At 43.7% G+C, this 20,818-nt stretch overlaps 1 protein-coding gene across 5 annotated transcripts in view; it reads left to right on the top strand.

Annotated features, from left to right (window-relative positions):
• The first annotated feature begins 52 nt into the window (after window positions 1-52).
• nsd1a (nuclear receptor binding SET domain protein 1a) overlaps window positions 53-20,818 on the top strand; it is a 27,939-nt gene continuing 7,173 nt past the window's right edge. The window contains exons 1-15 of one of the 5 annotated variants that reach the window (XM_061685926.1): window positions 53-191; window positions 921-1,080; window positions 2,261-3,033; window positions 5,531-5,672; window positions 5,761-5,933; window positions 8,796-10,500; window positions 10,578-10,702; window positions 11,713-11,944; window positions 12,015-12,112; window positions 12,863-12,955; window positions 13,035-13,226; window positions 13,319-13,411; window positions 16,663-16,786; window positions 16,881-17,081; window positions 18,539-18,718. In XM_061685926.1, coding sequence (XP_061541910.1) covers window positions 2,278-3,033; window positions 5,531-5,672; window positions 5,761-5,933; window positions 8,796-10,500; window positions 10,578-10,702; window positions 11,713-11,944; window positions 12,015-12,112; window positions 12,863-12,955; window positions 13,035-13,226; window positions 13,319-13,411; window positions 16,663-16,786; window positions 16,881-17,081; window positions 18,539-18,718 — 4,114 coding nt within the window. In that variant the 5' untranslated portion in view covers window positions 53-191; window positions 921-1,080; window positions 2,261-2,277. Of the gene's footprint in view, window positions 192-274; window positions 366-796; window positions 1,081-2,260; window positions 3,034-5,530; window positions 5,673-5,760; window positions 5,934-7,412; window positions 7,696-8,795; window positions 10,501-10,577; window positions 10,703-11,712; window positions 11,945-12,014; window positions 12,113-12,862; window positions 12,956-13,034; window positions 13,227-13,318; window positions 13,412-16,662; window positions 16,787-16,880; window positions 17,082-18,538; window positions 18,719-20,818 lie in introns of those variants that run through there. The other 4 variants (XM_061685927.1, XM_061685925.1, XM_061685928.1 and 1 more) reach the window with 4 other exon arrangements.

Below are 20,818 nucleotides of genomic sequence, written 5' to 3'. Positions count from 1 at the left end.
ATTTTCAGTATTTGGTAACATCGTCAACGACTTGTTTTGCCTGGAGATTTTATAAAGGGTGACATTTCGTGTTAAAACGGTGCTGCTGCGAAGAGGGTGAACAAGTTTCCTTGGGTTTCAAGACGATTTTTCCACTAAAACTAGACCATAAACGCCGCTTTTAGGTCGTTAACCCCCAAATGTGATCCGAGGTAAGTCGCAACGCTGTCACGTCGTCGTGTACGGCTGGGCTGTCTTTGTTCCATCTTGTGGGCCGCACTGTCTTCTTGTACTGCAAAATTGGAGTGGCCGCCCACGCGCTTGTCTCTGTGCGTGAAGACGAACTGGGAGACGAACAGGTTCATCCAAGTAAAAGTGTATACTTTGTGAGTGTCTGGGATCGTTTTTTTGTTTTGTTTTTAAGTCGAATTTCAGCCCAAGCGGCCTCGCTTATCATCACGTCGGCCTGGGAAAGCAACATGGCCGCTGGTGTTTCTACTACTGTACCACACGGGCCCTCCGCTGTCGGAACACACGTTGGGTTAAACGGCCATTCATAAATTGGTTTATTGACTCGTATCCCCGGTTATGTGTCGTAATAGTTCAACTTGCTGCGCGTGCGCGAGGCAGCCGTACGTGTGTGTTCGCGAGGCTTGGGTGTCACGGCCTGCGAAGACTGACTGGGGGGTTGGGTGGCGGTGCCGATTGGCTGCAGCTCCGCTCACCAACACGCTCGCTCTCTGAGCTTCTTTTAACACAAACCGGAGGCCAACCAGGGGCAGGAGGGGGGGGGGGGGGGGGGGGGATTGGGGGGTGGAAATCATGTAGTCAATTAGATAGCAGGGGTGCCAGAGGTGGGGACCGCCGATGGCTCGCTGACACACGCTAGTCGTCATGGAGCTCGCTTTGTGTTGATCAGAAGTGCTACTTTGTGTTTGTAGAGTGGCGGTTAGCAGAGAGGGCCGGCGCAGGGAATGAGCGCCTTGCCTCGGCCTACTCGGGGACCGCTGCTGGGATTGGGCACATCTGCGCACAATCACTTGCTTTGTGCCTCATAATCACGCATCCGTTGTTGATTTCATAGTGACCGACCAGCACATGGTGAGTTTTTCCTCCCCTTCCATACGGCTTGATTTTTGTGAGTTGATTGTACAGGAGCTTCCTATGTCTGTCTTCCTATGTGTGTGTTCATATGCTGGCTGATTCACTGTCACCACTCCTTCCTTCACAACCGCCTCCATTGAGTCTTCCGCCATAGCAATGGCGCTCAATAGGCAATCCAAGCTGCATTATTGTACGGGTTTTTATGAATGAAATGTGTCACGCACAAGTTGAGTTTTGTTTTGACCCGCCTCCTGTGTGGAGGCCGTGCAATGACAACTCTTCTCGAAATCAGAAGTAGTGGGGGGGAAGGGGCCATGATTTCAGTTTTTTTAGAAAGTCCTCTGACACAGCTATACTAAACGTATTAAAACACTTTATTATATTATTATTATATATTATGAACCGTGATACATTTATACAGTGATACATTTTTCTACACTGCTTTTGGTCATTAGGGTCACGGGTGTGCTTTATCCCAGCTGACTTTGGGACAGAGGTGGGGAACACCTTTGACTGGTCACCGGCCAATCGCAGGGCACAAATGGACAAACAACCATTTATACTCACACACACACACACCTGTGGAAATTTCAGTTAACCCAACCAGAATGTTTTGGTAATATAGGAGGAAGCTGGTGTATCCGGCGAAAATGTAAACAAACACGAGGAAACCATGTAAACTCCACACACGACTCGAGCAGAAATTCGAACATCAGAACTGAGACATACATGCTGTTTTATATATATATATATATATATATATATACCTCAGGAAAGCCATATATATATATATATATATATATATATATATATATATATGTGTGTGTGTGTGTGTGTGTGTGTGTGTGTGTGTGTTGCTGGGCAATTCAGAGTCTTCAAGTAACCTACTGTGTATGTTTTTGGAATGTGGGAGGAAACCTGGAGAAAACCCACGCAAGCACAGGGAGAACATGCAAACTCCACACAGGCGAGGCCGGGTATTATGGGTATATTTATGTCATAGATAGAATACAGAACAAGGAGTAAGTAATTCATTATGACATCAATAACGACCACAGTCAGTGACTGTACTTCCCCACCACTGCTCTCTATCTACACAATAATTTACCTTGCTTTGTCTGCAGTTTTTGTGGCCCTAAGAAATCTAATTTCCCTTTTTCCCCCCTCTCCTTGACAGGGACGAGCCAGGACAACATGAGTCAGTCGTACAGACCGGCTTTTCACTCAGCGTTTGGCTCCCCCAGCCAGCTGGAGCCAAGGCCCCGCAATGGATTCGTGGGGGCCTCCTACAGAAGGCAGTGCGGCATGGCGAAACTCGGGTCGGAGCAGCCATCAGCGTCCAACTGTTACAGCCCGCTGAAGACGCTGTGTGACTTTAACGCTGTGGTCAAGAAGGCTGACTTCCATGCTAAGAACCACTTGCATTCTTCAAGCCCAGTCAGGGATGATGACAATGAGTTTGAGTCTGTCCTTCTGCCTCCCTCGCCATGCAACGATAACACAGACTCATTTCAATCGCTGCCACCCTTTAACAGGAATGGCTTCACCCCTTACAGTCTGGACAGTCTAGAACACTGTTCTCCCACCTCAAATGGGTACCTGCATTTTGGCACCACATTGTTTGACAGCACCGACACGAAGCAGCAGCACCACAATCATGCTGCGTATAAACGGAGCAAGGCCTTCATCCCCTATCACCAGACTTGGGAACACCCTGTTACAGGCTCTCGAGCCTCAAACATTTCAGGCTCAGTCAAAAGGACATACAAACCTACTGTTTTTAATCTGATGTCTAAAACTATATCGGAACTCAACCCCACTCTGAGCCCCAGTGCACTGCCAGACATCACCATGAGAGACGGGTGGAGCATGGACGAGGAATCGGAAAGTGAAGGAGAACTTGCCCCGACTGATCCTAAGCTTATTTCACCGTCTGGCACCAACTCCGATGTGAGTTGCAAACACTGCAGATTCTTTCTTTGGCACCTCAGGAAAACCAAGCTTTGTCTAAGTGTCTCTTGGTTACACAATTCCAGATAAATTTAAGGAATTCTCTGTCGCTGGATTTACACTGCATGGTTCAAGTATCATGAGTCAGATAATTATTATTTTTTTTTTGTGCTCTTAATTTGCACAATATTGAATATGCATCACGTCAGTGTAAGGAGAAATATAAAACAGTTGGAGTTCGCTATCTTCAGAATGGAATCAGGCTTCTTTCAAATGTGGTTAAATATCCTATACACTTCAGATATCTGCCAATGCGAGCTTGATTAGATCAAATTCAAATGATTGACGACATATACACATGAGAATAAAAAGACCCATTGTATAGCTAAACTACAGCTAAGACATAGACAATGACAATTACAAAATAATAACAAAAACAATTATAATAATGATGCTACCATAGAGGTGTGTTAATTATTAAAATAATAAATAATTGATGACCCATCCAGTGGAGTAATGTGGACGTTACCCTCATTTTAAACAATTGGGGTGAACAGTAAGCCTCGGCCAACCAAACTTTGTAATCCTTATATTTTGTATCGTATCAATAATCATTAATTATTGTTTAAATAATGACCTATTGTCACTGCCTGCTGTTGACGCATGAGATTATGTGGAGTTATGTGCAATTTGGGCATCTGCATATGGATCATTTCATGTCTTCCATCAGTGTAAGCACAGCCAGATCAGGTATGTGTTACTTAAAACATACACGGAAATATACTGTCAAAAAAAAGCATGTTTTAAATTGAAACTGGGCACTTAGACTTGTAGCTGATGTAAACCCAGTTCATAACACATTAGATTTGTTGTTTTGTTAACAGGCTATACAAATTCCAATTTTTGTCAATTTAAAACGTTTATTGGTAGCACTGTGGGTCCCAAAGTCGAAAAATATAATTATGAATCCATCGAAGACTCTTGTCTGTGGCTGTCTGCCTTTGTATTTGTGAGCTCTGTGATTGGCAGGTAATTTGCCCAGTCATCTATAATGGGCTCAGTCTTCTACAGTATGTGACCTAGAGCAGGAAATAATGTGGATGGAAAAAGTTTAAACTTCATTCCGTACCCCATCCGTTACTTCAAGTTTAAGTATATACAACACCTCGCAACCAATGGAGTTTAATTTTCAGACAGAGGTAATATTGCAGTTTTAGTTTACATAGTACATATTGTGGCGGCACGGTGGACGACTGGTTAGAGCGTCAGCCTCACAGTTCTGAGGACTGGGGTTCAATCCCCGGCCCCGCCTGTGTGGAGTTTGCATGTTCTTCCCGTGCCTGCGTGGGTTTTCTCCGGGCACTCCGGTTTCCTCCCACATCCCAAAAACATGCATGAATTGGAGACTCTAAATTGCCCATAGGTGTGCATGTGAGTGTGAATGGTTGTTTGTTTGTATGTGCCCTGCGATTGGCTGGCAACCAGTTCAGGGTGTACCCCACCTCCTGCCCGATGATTGCTGGAATTGGCTTCAGCACGCCCGCGGCCCTAGTGAGAAGAAGCGGCTCAGAAAATGGATGGATATTTCATATCGTTTCATATATTTTGGTTACCACATGACTGAAATAGGCAAAATATTGTTGTGCATTTTGAATTGGATCTTGTTAGTTTGAGCCTAAAGAAATGACATGAGTGTGTTTACGTTTAAGACCAAAATAATTTAATCCTCTGTGTCAGTCTGTTTTCTCAATACAGGCAGGTCCAATGTTCAGGGTAGGAATATTTTTGGCCGTAACTATATGGAAGATAAAATGCAAGGGTAAACGCAAAAAGTACAAATAAGTGCTCCTAGCCATACGTATGAGGTGTATCAGAAAGGTTGCAGGTGGTGTCACAAAGACACATTTCAAACCCAAACTATGAGTTTTTCCCTTCAGTGTGGGTCACATGATCAACTTGTACGTCTACAAAGACATCTTGCGGCGTTAACTTCGTTGAGTGCACGAGTTGTAGCAGCACTACTCATGGCTGCTTCACCATCATACCATGCCTACTCACAATGCCTCACAATCCTGGCCAAAAAGAACATAGCCGTGCTGGAGCAGCCTGGCTACGTGGGATTACCCCCTACCCCCCACCCCTTTTTTTCCCCAAGATCAACGGGGTCTTCAAGGGGACCCGTTTTGAAGATATAGACGACATCAAGTGGCGGTGACGATGGAGCTGCGGAGGATCCCGAAGAATACTTTGAGGAGTGCATGAAGACGTGACAGAGAAGGCTGGGAAAGTGCGTTAGAGTACAGGGGCATTACTTTGAAGGGGAAAATTTGTAATTTGGATTTTAAATGCAGAATATCTTTTGTGACACCAGTCCTTGACCTTTTTTGACATTCCTTGTCGTACTTATTCATTGTACTGTAAATGTTTTCGTGTTTGTCAGATGTGATCTTTCACCTGTTTTATACATTTTAAATTAAAGGATAATTCTCCCACTTAGTCCAGCAGTCCAAAAAGAAGGCGTCCTCTATCAGTGCAATATGTGGAAGGCGAGTTGGTGTGGGCAAAGTTCAACAGACGGCCCTGGTGGCCCTGCCGAGTTCTCTGTGACCCTCAGTTAGGCCTCCACACCAAGCTGAAATGTGAGCGTTCCTTTAAAGTAGAAAACCACAGATGACATGATGGTAATAGTTAATTTTTTCATCCCAACTCTTATTTGTTTTGCTCCAGTGCCCAGTCCCCGCCCATGCCGCATGTACTTTCTGGAGACAGTTGGCGAGATGGTTGAGTGCGCCTGGGTGCCTGGGAACGCTGTTTTTCCTTTCAAAGGGGGCTATCAATTTGATGACCTTCCCTTGCTTAGACGGAGAGGGAAACAAAAGGAGAAAGACTACAAATACACGGTAAATGTGCACATTATATTGTAGTTAGATGAATATATACAGTAACAACAAAACTATTATACTATCTTATACTTATACTACTATTGTACTATCCCTGGTGAGTACACATCAATCACTGCTCTTTTACATTTATCTTTGTTGATGTCAACCTATTTGTGTAGCTGACACAGCTATTGTATTCTCGCCAAGACATTGAATAGAGGAAACTCATGCAAAGACTCAAACTGAACTTTTGCACATGGTGGAAGCATAATTCAAACGGAAAGAAAAAATCACGAAACTGATTTCCCCAACATTTTCGCCGAGGGGAATGGCATGGACTGAAGGAACATCCATCCATTTTCTTAGCCACTTCTTCTCACTAGGGTCGCGGGCGTGCTGGAGCCTATCCCAGCTATCATCGGGCAGGAGGCGGGGTACACCCTGAACTGGTTGCCAGCCAATCGCAGGGCACATACAAACAAACAACCATTCGCACTCACATTCACACTTACGGGCAATTTAGAGTCTCCAATGAATGCATGTTTTTGGGATGTGGGAGGAAACCGGAGTGCCCGGAGAAAACCCACGCAGGCACGGGGAGAACATGCAAACTCCACACAGGCGGGGCCAGGATTTGAACCCCGGTCCTCAGAACTGTGAGGCTGACGCTCTAACCAGTCGTCCACCGTGACTGAAGGAACAGAGTAGACTTAATCTATGTATCATTTGTTTCAGTCTTTCCAATTTCAATAAAAACAATGAAAAAGTCACAGATTTTTTTCCATTCATCCATTTTCTGTACCGCTTATCCTCACTAGGGTTGCGGGCGTGCTGGAGCCTATCCCAGCTGTCTTTGGGCGAGAGGCGGGATACACCCTGAACTGCTCGCCAGCCAATCGCAGTGTACATAGACACAGACAACCATTCGGACTCACATTCACACCTACGGGCAATTTACCATGCATGTTTTTGGGATGTGGGAGGAAACCGGAGTACCCGGAAAAACCCCAAGCAGGCACAGTGAGAACATGCAGACTCCACACAGGGGAGGCCGGATTTGAACCCGGGTCCTCAGAACTGCGAGGCAGATGTGCTACCCAGTCGCTCACTGTGCCTCCCAGATTTTTTTCATTTAAAACAATTTTTTGTTTTTAATCAAACACACAAAAAAAATAAAAAATGAATTCAATGTTGGGCTCTGATTAAACAAATTGAAAAACGGACTACAGGACTGAGTTAGATTTGAATCTTTAATCGGTTGTGCTACCATAAATTTGGCAATAAGCATTAGTAAATATATGTGAGCTGCCAGTATGCTCCTCCTACCTCGGTCCTCTTCAGCGGTTCGTTGTCGTGCTTGCGTCTGGCGACGGTGTGCTATGAGTGGCCGCAGCCAGCGTCACAAGTACCTCCAACTGGTTCCTTTGATGTGTTGTTTGTTTTGTTTTGTTTTTTCTTTCCCTTCCGAGTTCTACTCACCATTCCAGTCCCTCCGGCCTGCAACTGGCGCCGGTACCCTGTGAACGACCACGGCGGCCAGCGGGATGCCTGTCCCCCATTACTATCATCACCAAATGTTGGATATTTGGCCCACTAATAAGGAACGTGATCTGAAAGGGGACGTGGGTGAAAATTAAGAGAGGGGGATGGATATGTTGGGTTTATGCTCGACATCCACTTCCATTCATTTGAATTGAACCTGCCGCTATGATCATCGCTGGCGACAATGAATGCAAGCTCCGCTAGTTCATCCACTGTTACAAAATAACTCGTGAATATAGTTAAGTATTGCTGTGAAACACAATATACCTGTATGTATACTTTATAGACTATTTCTATGGCTTGGTGGTGGTTGAGACTCTCTCTCTCTCTATAAAACCCAGAAATGCCATGTTGCCATTCAATTTAGTTGAGTGGGTGCATACCAACCATGAAGTGGGCAGGTACTTGAATATTAGTTGACAAAGCTACCTCACACTGTTGTTGATTTCAAATCCACCCGTTTGCAAGCCTTATGCCGTTTATTGCCTTTTGCATTCAATCCATAAACTCCATAGATGTCAAACTTGGGGGACCTTCAAAGCATTGTTATAATCAGCTTCATAGATTATGTCTGACAAGGAAAACATGCTTTTGCTGCAGGCAGAGCCAGTTTTTTATTTTTTTTCCCCATTTTTTATTTTTTTGTTCAATCCATTGTCCCATATTGCACTGACTTTCTGGGGCTATTACACCAATTGCACAATTGTTGAAAATGAATGAAAATTATGCTGTTGTTGAAGTGATTTGCCTCAAGTCTACTAGTCCACATCGCGTGGTGTTCCTTTTGAACATGAATAAGTTGAAAACAATGCGATCGGTCAGAAAAACAGCAGTGAAAGCATCTTTTCCGTGTTGGATTTCTTCAAACGCTTCAAACACGTTTGTCCTAGGTATAACATGGCTGATGGATCATTTGATGACTCATGGTCATGATCCGGACAGATTGGGGCGGCTAACAAGCTAACTTATCTTTACTAAGTTCTGAGTGACTTAAACCCGACAATTTGTTGCCTGGTCACCATTTTGGATTTTTGATCTGAGCCTAAAATTGAAATATGAAAGATCTGGATTATTTTTTTTTAAAGAAAGAAGGGAAGAAACAAAACACTGATTAGACAAGCCTCCTTCAGTTGTCAATAAATTTAAACTGATCATTGCTGCCACGTACAGTAAAAGTGTAAATTTTTTCCCCATTTTAATTTTTAGTAACACAAAAACAACTTTTCAAAGGATTGGGTGTTATGTCTGTATCCAGCTCGTTCCTGCTGTGTGCTGCTTTTTTATAAAGGAATTTCAGTCGTATAAAGCCATATCAAATGTTGTTTCTACTTTTTACAGATACCCAAAAGTTTGGAGTCTGCATGGAAAGTCAGTGTGACGGAAGCTGAGCATATGCTCTTTCTGCAACAACGGAATGCCAAGAGTTTGCCTGCAGCATCTCTCAATGGACAGGAGTCTGTACTCGGCCCACCCCTGGAGCCTCCCTCTTTCACTGTGAATGCTAGTCAGCTCCCGTCCTCTAATATTGTTCCCAGTAGAAATGAGCAACACATTATCAACAACTCAGCAGGAACACTGTCCAATCAGAGCAAAACTTGCAAAAAGAAAAAGAGATGTCTGTCGGACATATTTGGGCATATTATCAGTGAGTCATCGGTCATCACAGACACACTGGACCCTTGTACAACAAGCCGTGCACTGAAAAAAAAACCTGAAGACTCACCTTATGCAGATCTGGAAACTGTTCCTGTGTTACATTGTCCAAAGCGCCCAACAATCTCCCCAAGCTGGGAACTAGACAGGCGTTTCACACAAATAAAAACAATGTTCAGAGAAACAGTGCAGCATTCTACAGATTCACATAATTCTGGTAGCGATTTTATGGACATTTTGGACTGTAAAAATCAGATATTAAGGAACAATGAAGAAACTGCGTATCGTCCAGGCAAAAAGCTGCCTAACAAGCGGATTGCCAGTAGTTGTCCCAAGACGACAGTCATGGAAGCAGATGAAGAGGTTGAGCTCCAGGATGCCGCAAGCCAAATCTCAAACCACTCTGATGATTGTTGTCCAAATGAACCCAATGATACAGACCTGTTAAAAACCCAAACATCTACCTATTGGAAATTATTCTCTGATGCATCATCCTGTGTAAATCACAGCACTCCAAAAAGGGATACAAGGAAGCCTGACAAGAAAAAAAATTGTGTTGGCACAATAATAAAGTCTCGTAGTTTGGACCATTGTAATTCCTTTACTCAGCCTGTTCCAATCAAGCTGGAGAATGTTAGCCCAGACCTGTCATCTTCTCGCTCCCCCTCATCACTGCGTACCATGGATGCTTTCCTGGATGTGAAGGAAGTCACGTTTAAGTCTCTTGTCGACGAGAACAGTAACACGCAGGGGGCCACATTCCATCCTGATTCTAATTATAAATTCAGTACCTTCCTCATGTTCCTCAAAGACATTCATGACACGAGAGCAAAAGAGGGTAAGGCCCTGGTTGTCCCACCATCACCACTGCTTATCAAGAAGGAACCCTTAGTCATGCCTTCTTCATGTGGTGATCCACTGACGGGGTCTTCTGGCACTTTGAGCCAAGAAATCAAAACAGAGTTTGTGCAATTAGGAAAATGCTCAACAGTGAAAACTAAGTGGAGGACTAAAGCTTTCATGTCAGCAGAAAATTACCACTGTAAAGGGTTTCCATTACAGATTGATAACTCTGACAGACAGCGGCGAAAACAGAGACTTCCTGCCAAACTAAAACTTTCCTCCAATATGGAGGACTTGGCTTTTGGCAGGGAATTTGTCAGTGGCCATGCTGATTTAGCTGAAAATGATCATGGCATACCCTATGATCCTGCTGCCATCTACCTCGTCAAGAGCTCTGAATCCCCTATTGCCCCAAAGAAGCGCTGGCAGATGGTTGAGGAAAACGAGACGAACAAATCGTACACAATGCAAGCATCTTCACATGTTCATATGGAAGCTGAGAGGCTGCCATCCAATAACCCGTTCTCTGAGGAAAGCTGTGGAGGTGGTAAGACGCAATCCACTGCTCGGTTTGGCCACACGGTTGTTTAAAATGAATCCAAAAGTGTTTTTGTTTTCACACAGGTCATTCTGAGAACAAACGCCTCCGGAAACCAACAAAAAGACTCCTGGAGTCCATAGAGGAATATGAACAAATATTTGCCCGCAAAAAGAAATCCAAGAAACACACCATAGACTCATCTGATATGGTAACATGGTCATTGCACTCCCACACAGTTCACCACAATCATAACCACAGAGCAAGTTACTCTTCTTCCCTCGAGGCAGGCACTGTTAATCTCAAAACAGTCTCTATCACCGTCATTGTATTGATTTGTTAATCTGTCGAAAAGACAAATTAATAACTGTTAACCAGCCAGAGCAGTTCCAGATTTCCTCAGAACATTCGAGCTATATAGCCGATTGCATTCTAATGCAATACTTCATTCAAAATTTGACATTTTGAATTTGTGATTATATTGTCAAAAATTACATAAATTATCTCTATGGTCATTCTGTTTTCAGTAAAAGTGCAGAGAAATAACACAACGAATAGTATAAACGTGCAGTTTAAAACAAAAGAGAAAAACGTCGTCCATAGAGATTTTCCTGTTCAGCATGAATGGTGTAAAAGTGACTTCAGTGTCATGTTGGTGTTAAAGTCACTGAGTAATTTGTACATATGTAAACTGTAATGCCACAGTGCTTTTAATGCTGTCCCCTGTAAAGGGGAAAGCGATAAAGGGGTAAGGGGTAGAAATGTCCTGGAACACACCCCTTACTTGATATCCTAATCAATTAATTAGTTCATAGGTGTTAAACACAAGGCCCAGCCTGCCACATCATTTTATGTGGCCCATGAAAGCAAATTAGTTTGTCACCTTCCATGAGTTTTTTTCTAAAATCTGGATTCAAATTTAAAATGGTCATATGTAATAAATAATGTCAGATGTAATAAATAATAATGTTGAGACATTTTATTTTATGGGTGCTTGAGCACCATAAAAAATGGCCAAGAAATGCCCATGCTTAAAACTGCCATGGTTTGTTTTAAGTCAAACCATCGCATTACAGATGTAGCGGAGGACAAATGTCAATTTGATCTTTTTGGCACAAAATTTTAAACCAGGCTTCAAACTTGCAGTGTGAAACACAGATTTTGAATCGTTTATCTGTGGTGCTTGAAGGAGTTATTGATATTCTGTATGTGTTCTGTCAGGTTCTTAGTGATACCGGTGAAATTCTGTCACCAGTCCTGGATTGCAGCATCACATCGGAGACACTTGCCTCAGCGTCATTCTCCATAGCCCCCCCTACATCTCCATCTCCAGAGGCACATGGTCAATCTCAGGATCAACGCCCCCCTGAACGGCCCCCCATTTCCTCAGCCTCAACCCAAACCCCTCTTGACATGGTCACAGCCGAAGAACCTGATATACCTCTAAATTCTGGTACTGTAGTGTTTAAACAATCCCATGTGTTATTCCTGGATATTACATGATGATATCATTTTGCTCCCAGTTACGGACTTAAAAGCAGAAAGAAAAAGGCCTCGGAAGCTGTCTCATAAGATTTTGGAATGTATTATCGAAGAAGTGTTGGACCCTCCAAAGAAGGAGGTAAGAAGTGGCTTATCTTTGTGCATTTATAGACTCACAGGGCACAACTCTTATCAAGGCTGCTACTGGTCTCGCTTCACAAAAGAATTTAGGCTGTGTTTTTTAGTTTGGTTGTGCAACCACATTATGATGATAGTCGATGGCAATGAATAAATAGCCTGATTCCCCGCTACAGCATGATTGACCTCACACGGCCATTGCAGATATTTTTTTTTTGTGGAGCACATATTGTTGTCTACCTTGCTGTATCACGAAAATCTGAGGGCGAGCGAATCTTTTTAATTTTTTTTAAGGATTGCTTGTTTGAATACTGCCTCTGACTGTCCGCTGTCAAAGTGTCCTTGAGCAACACACTGAACCCTAATTTGCTCCCAGTAGGCTTGGCAGCGTCTTGCAGGGCAGCAGCCACCCATTGGTGGATGAATGTGTGTGTTAATGGGTGAATATGAGGCTTTGTACAGCGCTTTGGGCACCGGATGGCGTAGATAAAGTGCTATATAAGTGCGCTCTAGTTACTATATAAATGGGTATTCACTGTATTTTGAAGCCACAAATGACGAAGCTCTGTCATGCAAAAGACCAATAAATTCTGGTGCAGAATAAAATCTTGGAATTAAAACAACAAAGTCAACAAACCAATTCTTGAACAAGACCAATAAGTCATGTGGTACACAGTGGATGATGGAACTGTACCATTTTTGATGATGATGATTACAATTATTTTTTAAATGTTACTGTATTTTCACACAGGAGAAAAAGTACCCCCCTAAAGTTTTTTCTGAAGTGAAAGTGTTGGTCATGAAAACTGTGTTACCTCCGAAGGTCAAACTTGAAGAAAATGTGGTCAGTATTTGTCTCAACAGCTACCAAATTCATTATGATGTTTAAATAGTCTTTAACAAAATACCTTTGTTCTGAACAGTGTGCACCTGTAAAGAAAGAGAAACCTTTTCCCAGTGCATCTTCTGCCCCTGTTACTGGCCCTCCACAATCCGAGGCTGAAGATGATGTCAGGGTTGTCACTCAAACCAATTCCCCTGAGGAGAAAGCCAAGTTGAACGCCTGCAGTACTGATGAGAAACACAACACAGAAACTGAAACCTCCAAAGCTGAGGTGATCATGTAATATTATTTACTCTTGTTCAAAATAGAATGTATCTTATCTGTTATTTTGCATAGATCAAAGTTTTGTCTTGATCTTCGTAGGTGCTTGATGCCAGTTTGATGGACAGCCCATCTTCCCAAATGGATGTTCAAGGAAAAATGGGTGCTACTTCTTTTAATGAGAATATCTGCCAGGTGAGATGGTGCTCCTAAAATTGTATTAACTGTAGAGAGGAACTGCTAAAAGAAAGCACAATCCGTTTTAGAACCCAGGTCCACCTTTTATTTTGTTACAGTGTAGAAGTTAAGTCAAGTTTATTTGTATAGCCCTTAATCAGAAAAGAGTCTCAAAGGGCTTCACAGGCCCACAGTTGGCAATGATTAACGACATCTCCTAATCTAAACCCCCGAGTCGGGCAAGGACAAACTCATAACCCCATTTGGGAAAAAAAGAAACCTTGAAAAGGGACTGCAGTTGGGGGGGGATCCCCCTTCCAAGATGACCAGGCTGCAATGGATGTTGAATGGGCAACATTTATCACATAGTCTGGTGCTGTACAATGTTTATTACAATGGCAAGATGTTTATTAATATGGCATAAGAGTCCATTTCTGAGAGAAAAGGCCCCGCAGGGTAGACGCCTTAGGTGGTTCTCCCTCAGGACCTGCCGCAGTTGGTCAGAACAGAATCCACCATGGCAGCGACTCCAGGGGAAGTTGTCCACCTCAGATCTTGTCCCAGTTTGTCGGTGCAGAATCCAAACAGCAATAGCCTTAGATTCGGTCAACGTCACCTAGCTCTCTCTCCGAGCAGGAGACAAGGGGAGAGGAGATAGGACAAGCGGCAGTAAAACAGGCCTACTTGTTCTTTAACTAAATGCAAAAGAAGAGAAATAAGTCTTAAGTCGGGATTTAAACATTTCTACTCAGGTAGCAGCTCTAATATCCGCGGATAGGGCATTCCAGAGTACTGGAGCGGGAATAGAAAATGCTTGGGAACCTGCAGACTTCTTTCTGGCACTCGGAGTCACCAAAAGACCAGCGTTTTGTGAGGATAGGTGTCGCGACGGAACATAGGGTACAACTAAGTCAGCAAGGTAAGAGGCTGCTAACCTTTGTAGTATTTTATGAGTAAGTAACAGGACCTTAAACTCGCATCTCAAGAAGACCGGCACCCAATGCAAATTGGGTGTATACGATCGAACTTTCTCGTCCTCGTCAAAAGTCTTGCTGCAAAATATTGTACTGCAGGCTTTTAATATGAGACACGAGAAGACCAAAAAGCAGCTCGTTACAATGGTCGCGGCAAGACGTAACAAATGCGTGGATCACTAGCAGATAGGATGGGTCGTATCTTATCGATATTGCGAAGATGAAAAATCACAGTTTTGGTAATTTTCTTAATGTGCTTTTGAAAGGAGAGCGTTGCGTTAAATATAACACCAAGTTTTTTTGCTGACTCTTTTTGGGTAATGGTGCTTTTGTCAAAACTCAAAGTGGTGTCCTTAAACAAGTGGCTATTTTTCGCAGGGCCAATAATCAACAGCTGTTTAAGGAGCAAAGGTTTACAGGATATCCACTGTTTTATCTCAACAAGACACAACTCCAGATTAGAGCAATTGATCTTTGAGATTGGAAATCGGTCCGATGTCAGCAAAAAAAAAAAAAAAAAAAAAAAAAAAAAGGATCGGATCAGACTAGATTTGAGCACTATCACTTGATCAAGTCTTTTCCGATTTTAACACTCTTATACAAGCAGTCCATTCTATGCTCCGCTCCAACACTTCTATCCAGCAGTGCCCGGACGGCATGCAGAGCCCACGTGATTACAACAACATGTTGCTAAGGTGTTAACATAGTAGGAAGGAGGAAGAGTGAATGTTGTTTGCTTAAAGTCGTTTATTGACACTCCAGTTCAAGTTCACTATAAAACTAAACAGACATAACAAAAGAATTACACCTATTGAATGTTCAAATAGATCACAGACTTAGTTTCTTTCTTCGTTTTTGTTCACAAAAATCGCTAGCTCAAAGCTAACACACAATGAATGAAAACATCAATGATGAGCTAATGAAAATTTGCATCAAACTCGCGGAACTTATGTCTCAAAATAATTAATATTGGTACATAAAAGCTGTATAACCACATGCAGACAGGCACTATAACAATACTCTCTGGCATCCTTCAATTTTCCACACCGCTTAACCTCACTAGGGTCGCTGGAGCCTATCCAAGAGAGGCGGTGTGTGTCAATCAGCGTTGTAATGCTTCACACATGACACTCATTTCTCCAGCCGCTGAATATGAAGCTGCTGTCCTGCAAAAATGTTATCCATCACACAAGATTATGACGCTGACATTGTCACAAATCAGAGTATAGTATTATCAATCTGTAACGCCTGCTCGCAAGGCCGAAAACCAACATTGAATGCCCGTGACCTTCGATCCCTCAGGCGGCACTGCATCAAAAACCGACATCAATGTGTAAAGGATATCACCACATGGGCTCAGGAACACTGCAGAAAACCAATATCAGTAAATACAGTTCGGCGCTACATCCGTAAGTGCAACTCGGAACTCTACTATGCAAAGCAAAAGCCATTTATCAACAACACCCAGAAACGCCGCCGGCTTCTCTGGGCCCGAGCTCATCTAAGATGGACTGATGCAAAGTGGAAAAGTGTTCTGTGATCCGACGAGTCCACATTTCAAATTGTTTTTGGAAATAGTGTGGACGTCATGTCCTCCGGGTCAAATAGGAAATGAACCATCCGGACTGTTATCGAGGCAAAGTTCAAAAGCCGGCATCTGTGATGGTATGGGGCTGTGTTAGTAGCAATGCCATGGGTAACTTACACATCTGTGAAGGCACCATTAATGCTGAAAGTTACATACAGGTTTTGGAGAAACATATGCTGCCATCCAAGCACTCTGTTGTGCATAATAATTTGGAACAGTGCATTTATCATTTCAGTAAAAGTATTATCATTGGTAGGTTTCTTCAAACATTTTTGAATTATATTCTGACTGTTGATGACTTCAATATTATGTCGACTGTCATTTATATCAACTATTTAGGAAAATCTGTGAAAAATATAATTTACATAATAATTTGGAACGCAGTGTAGATACACCCACAAGCACACATACTGTATGGACATGGAAACATTAAAAAGACCGACAGAAGGAATGTTTCAAAGCAATTTATTTTTCCCCATTGGAACTACAGTAATGGAAATAGACATTTCACAGGGTGTGTTTAAGCAAATCACAAAACCTTTGAACTGTGCAGGCAAATAGTTTTGTAACATTCTTAAAGGTCATACAAGTGTTTATAAAAAATAAAAAAGTGTACTCAACATTGACTTTGACAAATGCCTTGATGTGGATTGGAAAAGGGGATACTGTGGTGGCGATTGGCCTTGAATGATGATACATTTGTGTAGGTGTGTGAGACGACAGGAGACCTTCTGGTATGTGATGGCCACTGTTATGGAGCCTTTCACCCACAATGTATTGGTTTGTCTGTGGCACCCAAGGGAAAATTCCTCTGCCAACAATGTACTTCTGGTAAGTGAGGGCGACATGTCTCTACGATGGCTACTACTTGTTTCTGTAGCCTTAAATCAACTGAAATCATATAATTCCTCTGCTCCTTTTTCAGGTGTTCACACATGCTTTGTGTGTAAAAAGTCTGGTAATGGCGTGAAGCGATGCATAATCCCACTATGTGAAAAGTTCTATCACACGGACTGCATCATGGCCTTCTCAGCCACGCAGCAACAGAACAAAAGCTTCCGCTGCCCCTTACACATTTGTCTGTCATGTCACATCGCCAATCCTCTCAATGCCTGTAGCTCCAAAGGTAAGAACATTCACGTACAGTATTATCTGTTCTGATTTGGAGATTTGTATTTGTAGACATTTCTACAATCTGTACCACCACATGGTGAAAACTTTCCATGGTTGGTTTTGTTGGGGAACCTTGCAAATATTGAGTTGGATTACAAAGTATGAAAAATAAAATGGAACGATCGTATAAAAGTATAATAATTAAAATGTTTTGTGTTTAAGCAGAAATCCATGCAAATGAGTATTTTGAATTAATATTTGACTTGCTTGATTTAAAAAAAAAAATTGCAGTTAAATAAAATTTATGTATAGTCCCCATCCTAACTACCTGTTAGTAAAGCACAACCGTTTTAGGTCTCCAGAACTAGACCTCATTGATGTTTCTCAATTTTTAACCAAGATTCCTTGTTAAAGTATAGTATAATTTTGCAAGTGCCCACCTTATTCTGGTAAATTCCCATTCAGTTCCCCAAATTCCTGTTAATTCACAAGCTATTTCCATCCCTATAAATTCCCAGAACAAGCCAACTGTATTAAATGGTTTACTGATTCACAAATTGATGAATCAAGCCCATCCCTCAACCAGATTGCAGTTAGTATATGACTAAGATGTGTATTACACAGCTCCAAAGCATTACTCCATTCATCCATCAAGCCATTTATTTATTTTGTATATTACTTATTCTGTTGACTGTCACTTGCTGGAGCTGATGCCAATTGCCTTTGGGCGAAATGTGTACACCCTGGTCTGGTCTGCAGTTAATCACAGAGCAAATTAGGAAATAGTCAACACAGGTGGTGTTTATTCTGATCTCTAAATGTGTTATGCTGCTCTTACCGCTTTACCTAATTTTGCCAATAGTATTGAAGTTCACTCGCTAATATTTTGTATTAATTGTTTTTTGTTTAATAGGTGCATTTGTCACTAAATTATATGTTTGGGGTATAGAGAAGCCATTTGATATTCGCTGGCATCGGGCAGAAATCTCACATCTGCCAAACCATCACTTTTCAGGAAACCAAAGAAATGCCATGGTTGTTAAAACATTTGTATTGCATCGTCAAAGAGAGGAGGCCATTTTCAACACTATATTTGTCAATGATTTGTAAAAATAACATACTCAAGTAGGAACTGACAAATAGTGTAGCTTTGTGAAAAAAATATTACATTTACCAAGTGTGGACATAGGAGGTTTCGGCTGGACGCCAGTGATGTCTAAAACCATAAATATGACATCACTTTTCGGATTGACATCAGTTGTTTTGTGCATGCATAAAAACGTGATATTTGCTCAAATATGGAAACATGGTGGTGGGTTGAGCCCAATATGTTGTATGTTTTTTTTTGTTTTTTTTTTTTTTTTAAATCATTTTGTTTTTACTCTTGTTATGTTAAAGTTGTTGGTCACATTGATCAGTTGAAAAAGACAAATTAATAAATGAAGTGCTTTTTGTTCTCATACTCTGCAGGACGTTTGGCTCGCTGTGTGCGCTGCCCTGTGGCTTATCACGCTAATGACAACTGCATGGCAGCTGGCAGCGTGGTGCTGGTCAACAATGGTTTTCTCTGTCCAAATCACTTCACTCCTCGGAAGGGCTTCAAGAACCATGAACACATCAATGTTAGCTGGTGCTTTGTGTGCTCTGAAGGTAATTCCCTTTTTAAAGTCTCCTCTTTATTGTTTATGGGTTAACTTGGATCTGAATGGCCAGCCCCGCCGGTGGGATACGACCATGCATTTGTGTGTCCCAATGATCCTAGGAGCTTAGTTGTCTGGGGCTTTATGCCCCTAGGAGGGTCACCCATGACAAACAGGTCCTAGGTGAGGGACCAGACGAAGTACGAGTCAAAGACCTCTTATGATTGCGAAAAATATTGGATCTCGTTTTCCCTCCCCCGGACGCGGGTATCCAGGGTCCCCCTCTGGAGCCGGCCCTGGAGGTGGGGCTCGAAGGCGACCGCCTGGTGGCCGGGCCTGCACCCATGGGGGCCGGCTGGGCACAGCCCGAAATACTAATGTGGGTCCCCCTTCCCATAGGCTCACCACCTGTGGGAGGGACCATAGGGGTTGGGTGCAATGTGGGCTGGGCGGTGGCCAAGGGCAGGGACCTTGGCAATTCGATCCCCAGCTACAAAAGCTGGCTCTAGAGATTTATAACGTTACCTCTGTGACAGGGAAGGAGCCCGAGCTGGTGTGCGATGTCGAGAAGTTCCGACCAGATATAGTCGGGCTCGCCTCCACACACAGCTTGGGCTCTGGTACCAATCCTCTCGAGAGGGGTTGGACTCTCTTCCACTCTAGAGTTGTCCACGGTGAGAGGCACCGACCAGAAGTGGGTATACTTATTGCTCCCCCGGCTCGGCACCTGTACAGTGGGGTGAGAGGGTAGCCTCCCTCCGCCTTCGGGTGGGGGGACGGCTCCTGACTGTTGTTTGTGCGTATGCACCAAACAGCAGTTCACTGTACCCACACTTTTTGGAGTCCTTGGAGGTGCTGCTGGAGAGTGCTCCCGCTGGGGACTCCATCGTTCTGCTGGGGGACATTAGTGCTCACATGGGCAATGACAGTGAGACCTGAAAGGGCATGATTGGGAGGAACGCCCGCCCCCCCCCCCCCCCCCCCCCCCCCCAAATCAGAACCCGAGTGGCGTTCTGTTATTGGACTTCTGTGTCTCATCACGGATTGTCCATAGCGAACACCATGTTCAAGCATAAGGGTGTCCATATGTGCACTTGGCATCAGGACATCCTAGGCCGCAGTTCGTTGATCGACTTTGTGGTCGTGTCATCGCACTTGCGACCGCATGTCTTGGACACTCGGGTGAAGAGAAGACCGGAGCTGTCAACTGATGTTGGGGAAGATGCCGGTCCGACCTGGCAGACCCAAATGTATTGTAAGGGTCTGTTGGGAACGTCTGGCAGAATCTCCTGTCAGAAGGAGTTTCAACTCCCACCTCCGGCAGAACTTCACCCACGTTCCGGGGGAGGCAGGGGACATGGAGTCCGAGTGGACCATGTTCCGTGCCTCCATTGGTGACGCGGCCGACCGTAAGGTGGTCGGTGCCTGTCGTGGCGGCAACCCCCGTACCCGTTGGTGGACACCAGCGGTGAGGGATGCCATCAAGCTGTAGGAGTCCTATCGGGCCTTTTTGGTAATACTACGTATATGTATTGCCTTAGTATTGCATCTCTACTTTTTGCAGATAATGTGGTTCTGTTGGCTTCATCAGGCCGTGATCTCCAACTCTCACTGGAGCAGTTCGCAGCTGAGTGTGAAGCGGCTGGGATGAGAATCAGCACCTCCAAATGTGAGGCCATGGTCCCCAGTCGAAAAAGGGTGGAGTGACAGGAGATGAGATCCTACCCCAAGTGGAGGAGTTAAAGTATCTTGGGGTCTTGTTCACAAGTGAGGGAAGAATGGAACAGGAGATCGACAGGCGGATCGGTGCAGCGTCTGCAGTGATGCAGACTTTGTATCGGTCGGTTGTGGTGAAGAAGGAGCAAAGCTCTCAATTTACCGGTCCATCTACGTTCCTACCCTCACCTCTGGCCACGAACTGTGGGCCGTGACTGAAAGAACACAATCCCGGATACAAGCGGCCGAAATGAGTTTCCTCCGCACGGTGTCCAGGTTCTCCCTTAGAGATCGAGTGAGAAGCTCGGTCATCAGAGTAGGGCCGCTACTCCTCTGCATTGAGAGGAGCCAGATGAGTTGGCTCGGGCATCTGGTTAGGATGCCCCCTGGACGC

The sequence above is a fragment of the Phycodurus eques genome, chromosome 9 (assembly GCF_024500275.1).
Source record: "Phycodurus eques isolate BA_2022a chromosome 9, UOR_Pequ_1.1, whole genome shotgun sequence".
In the NCBI taxonomy this organism is placed as follows: Eukaryota; Metazoa; Chordata; class Actinopteri; order Syngnathiformes; family Syngnathidae; genus Phycodurus; species Phycodurus eques.
This window is presented reverse-complemented; position numbering and strand designations above follow the sequence as displayed.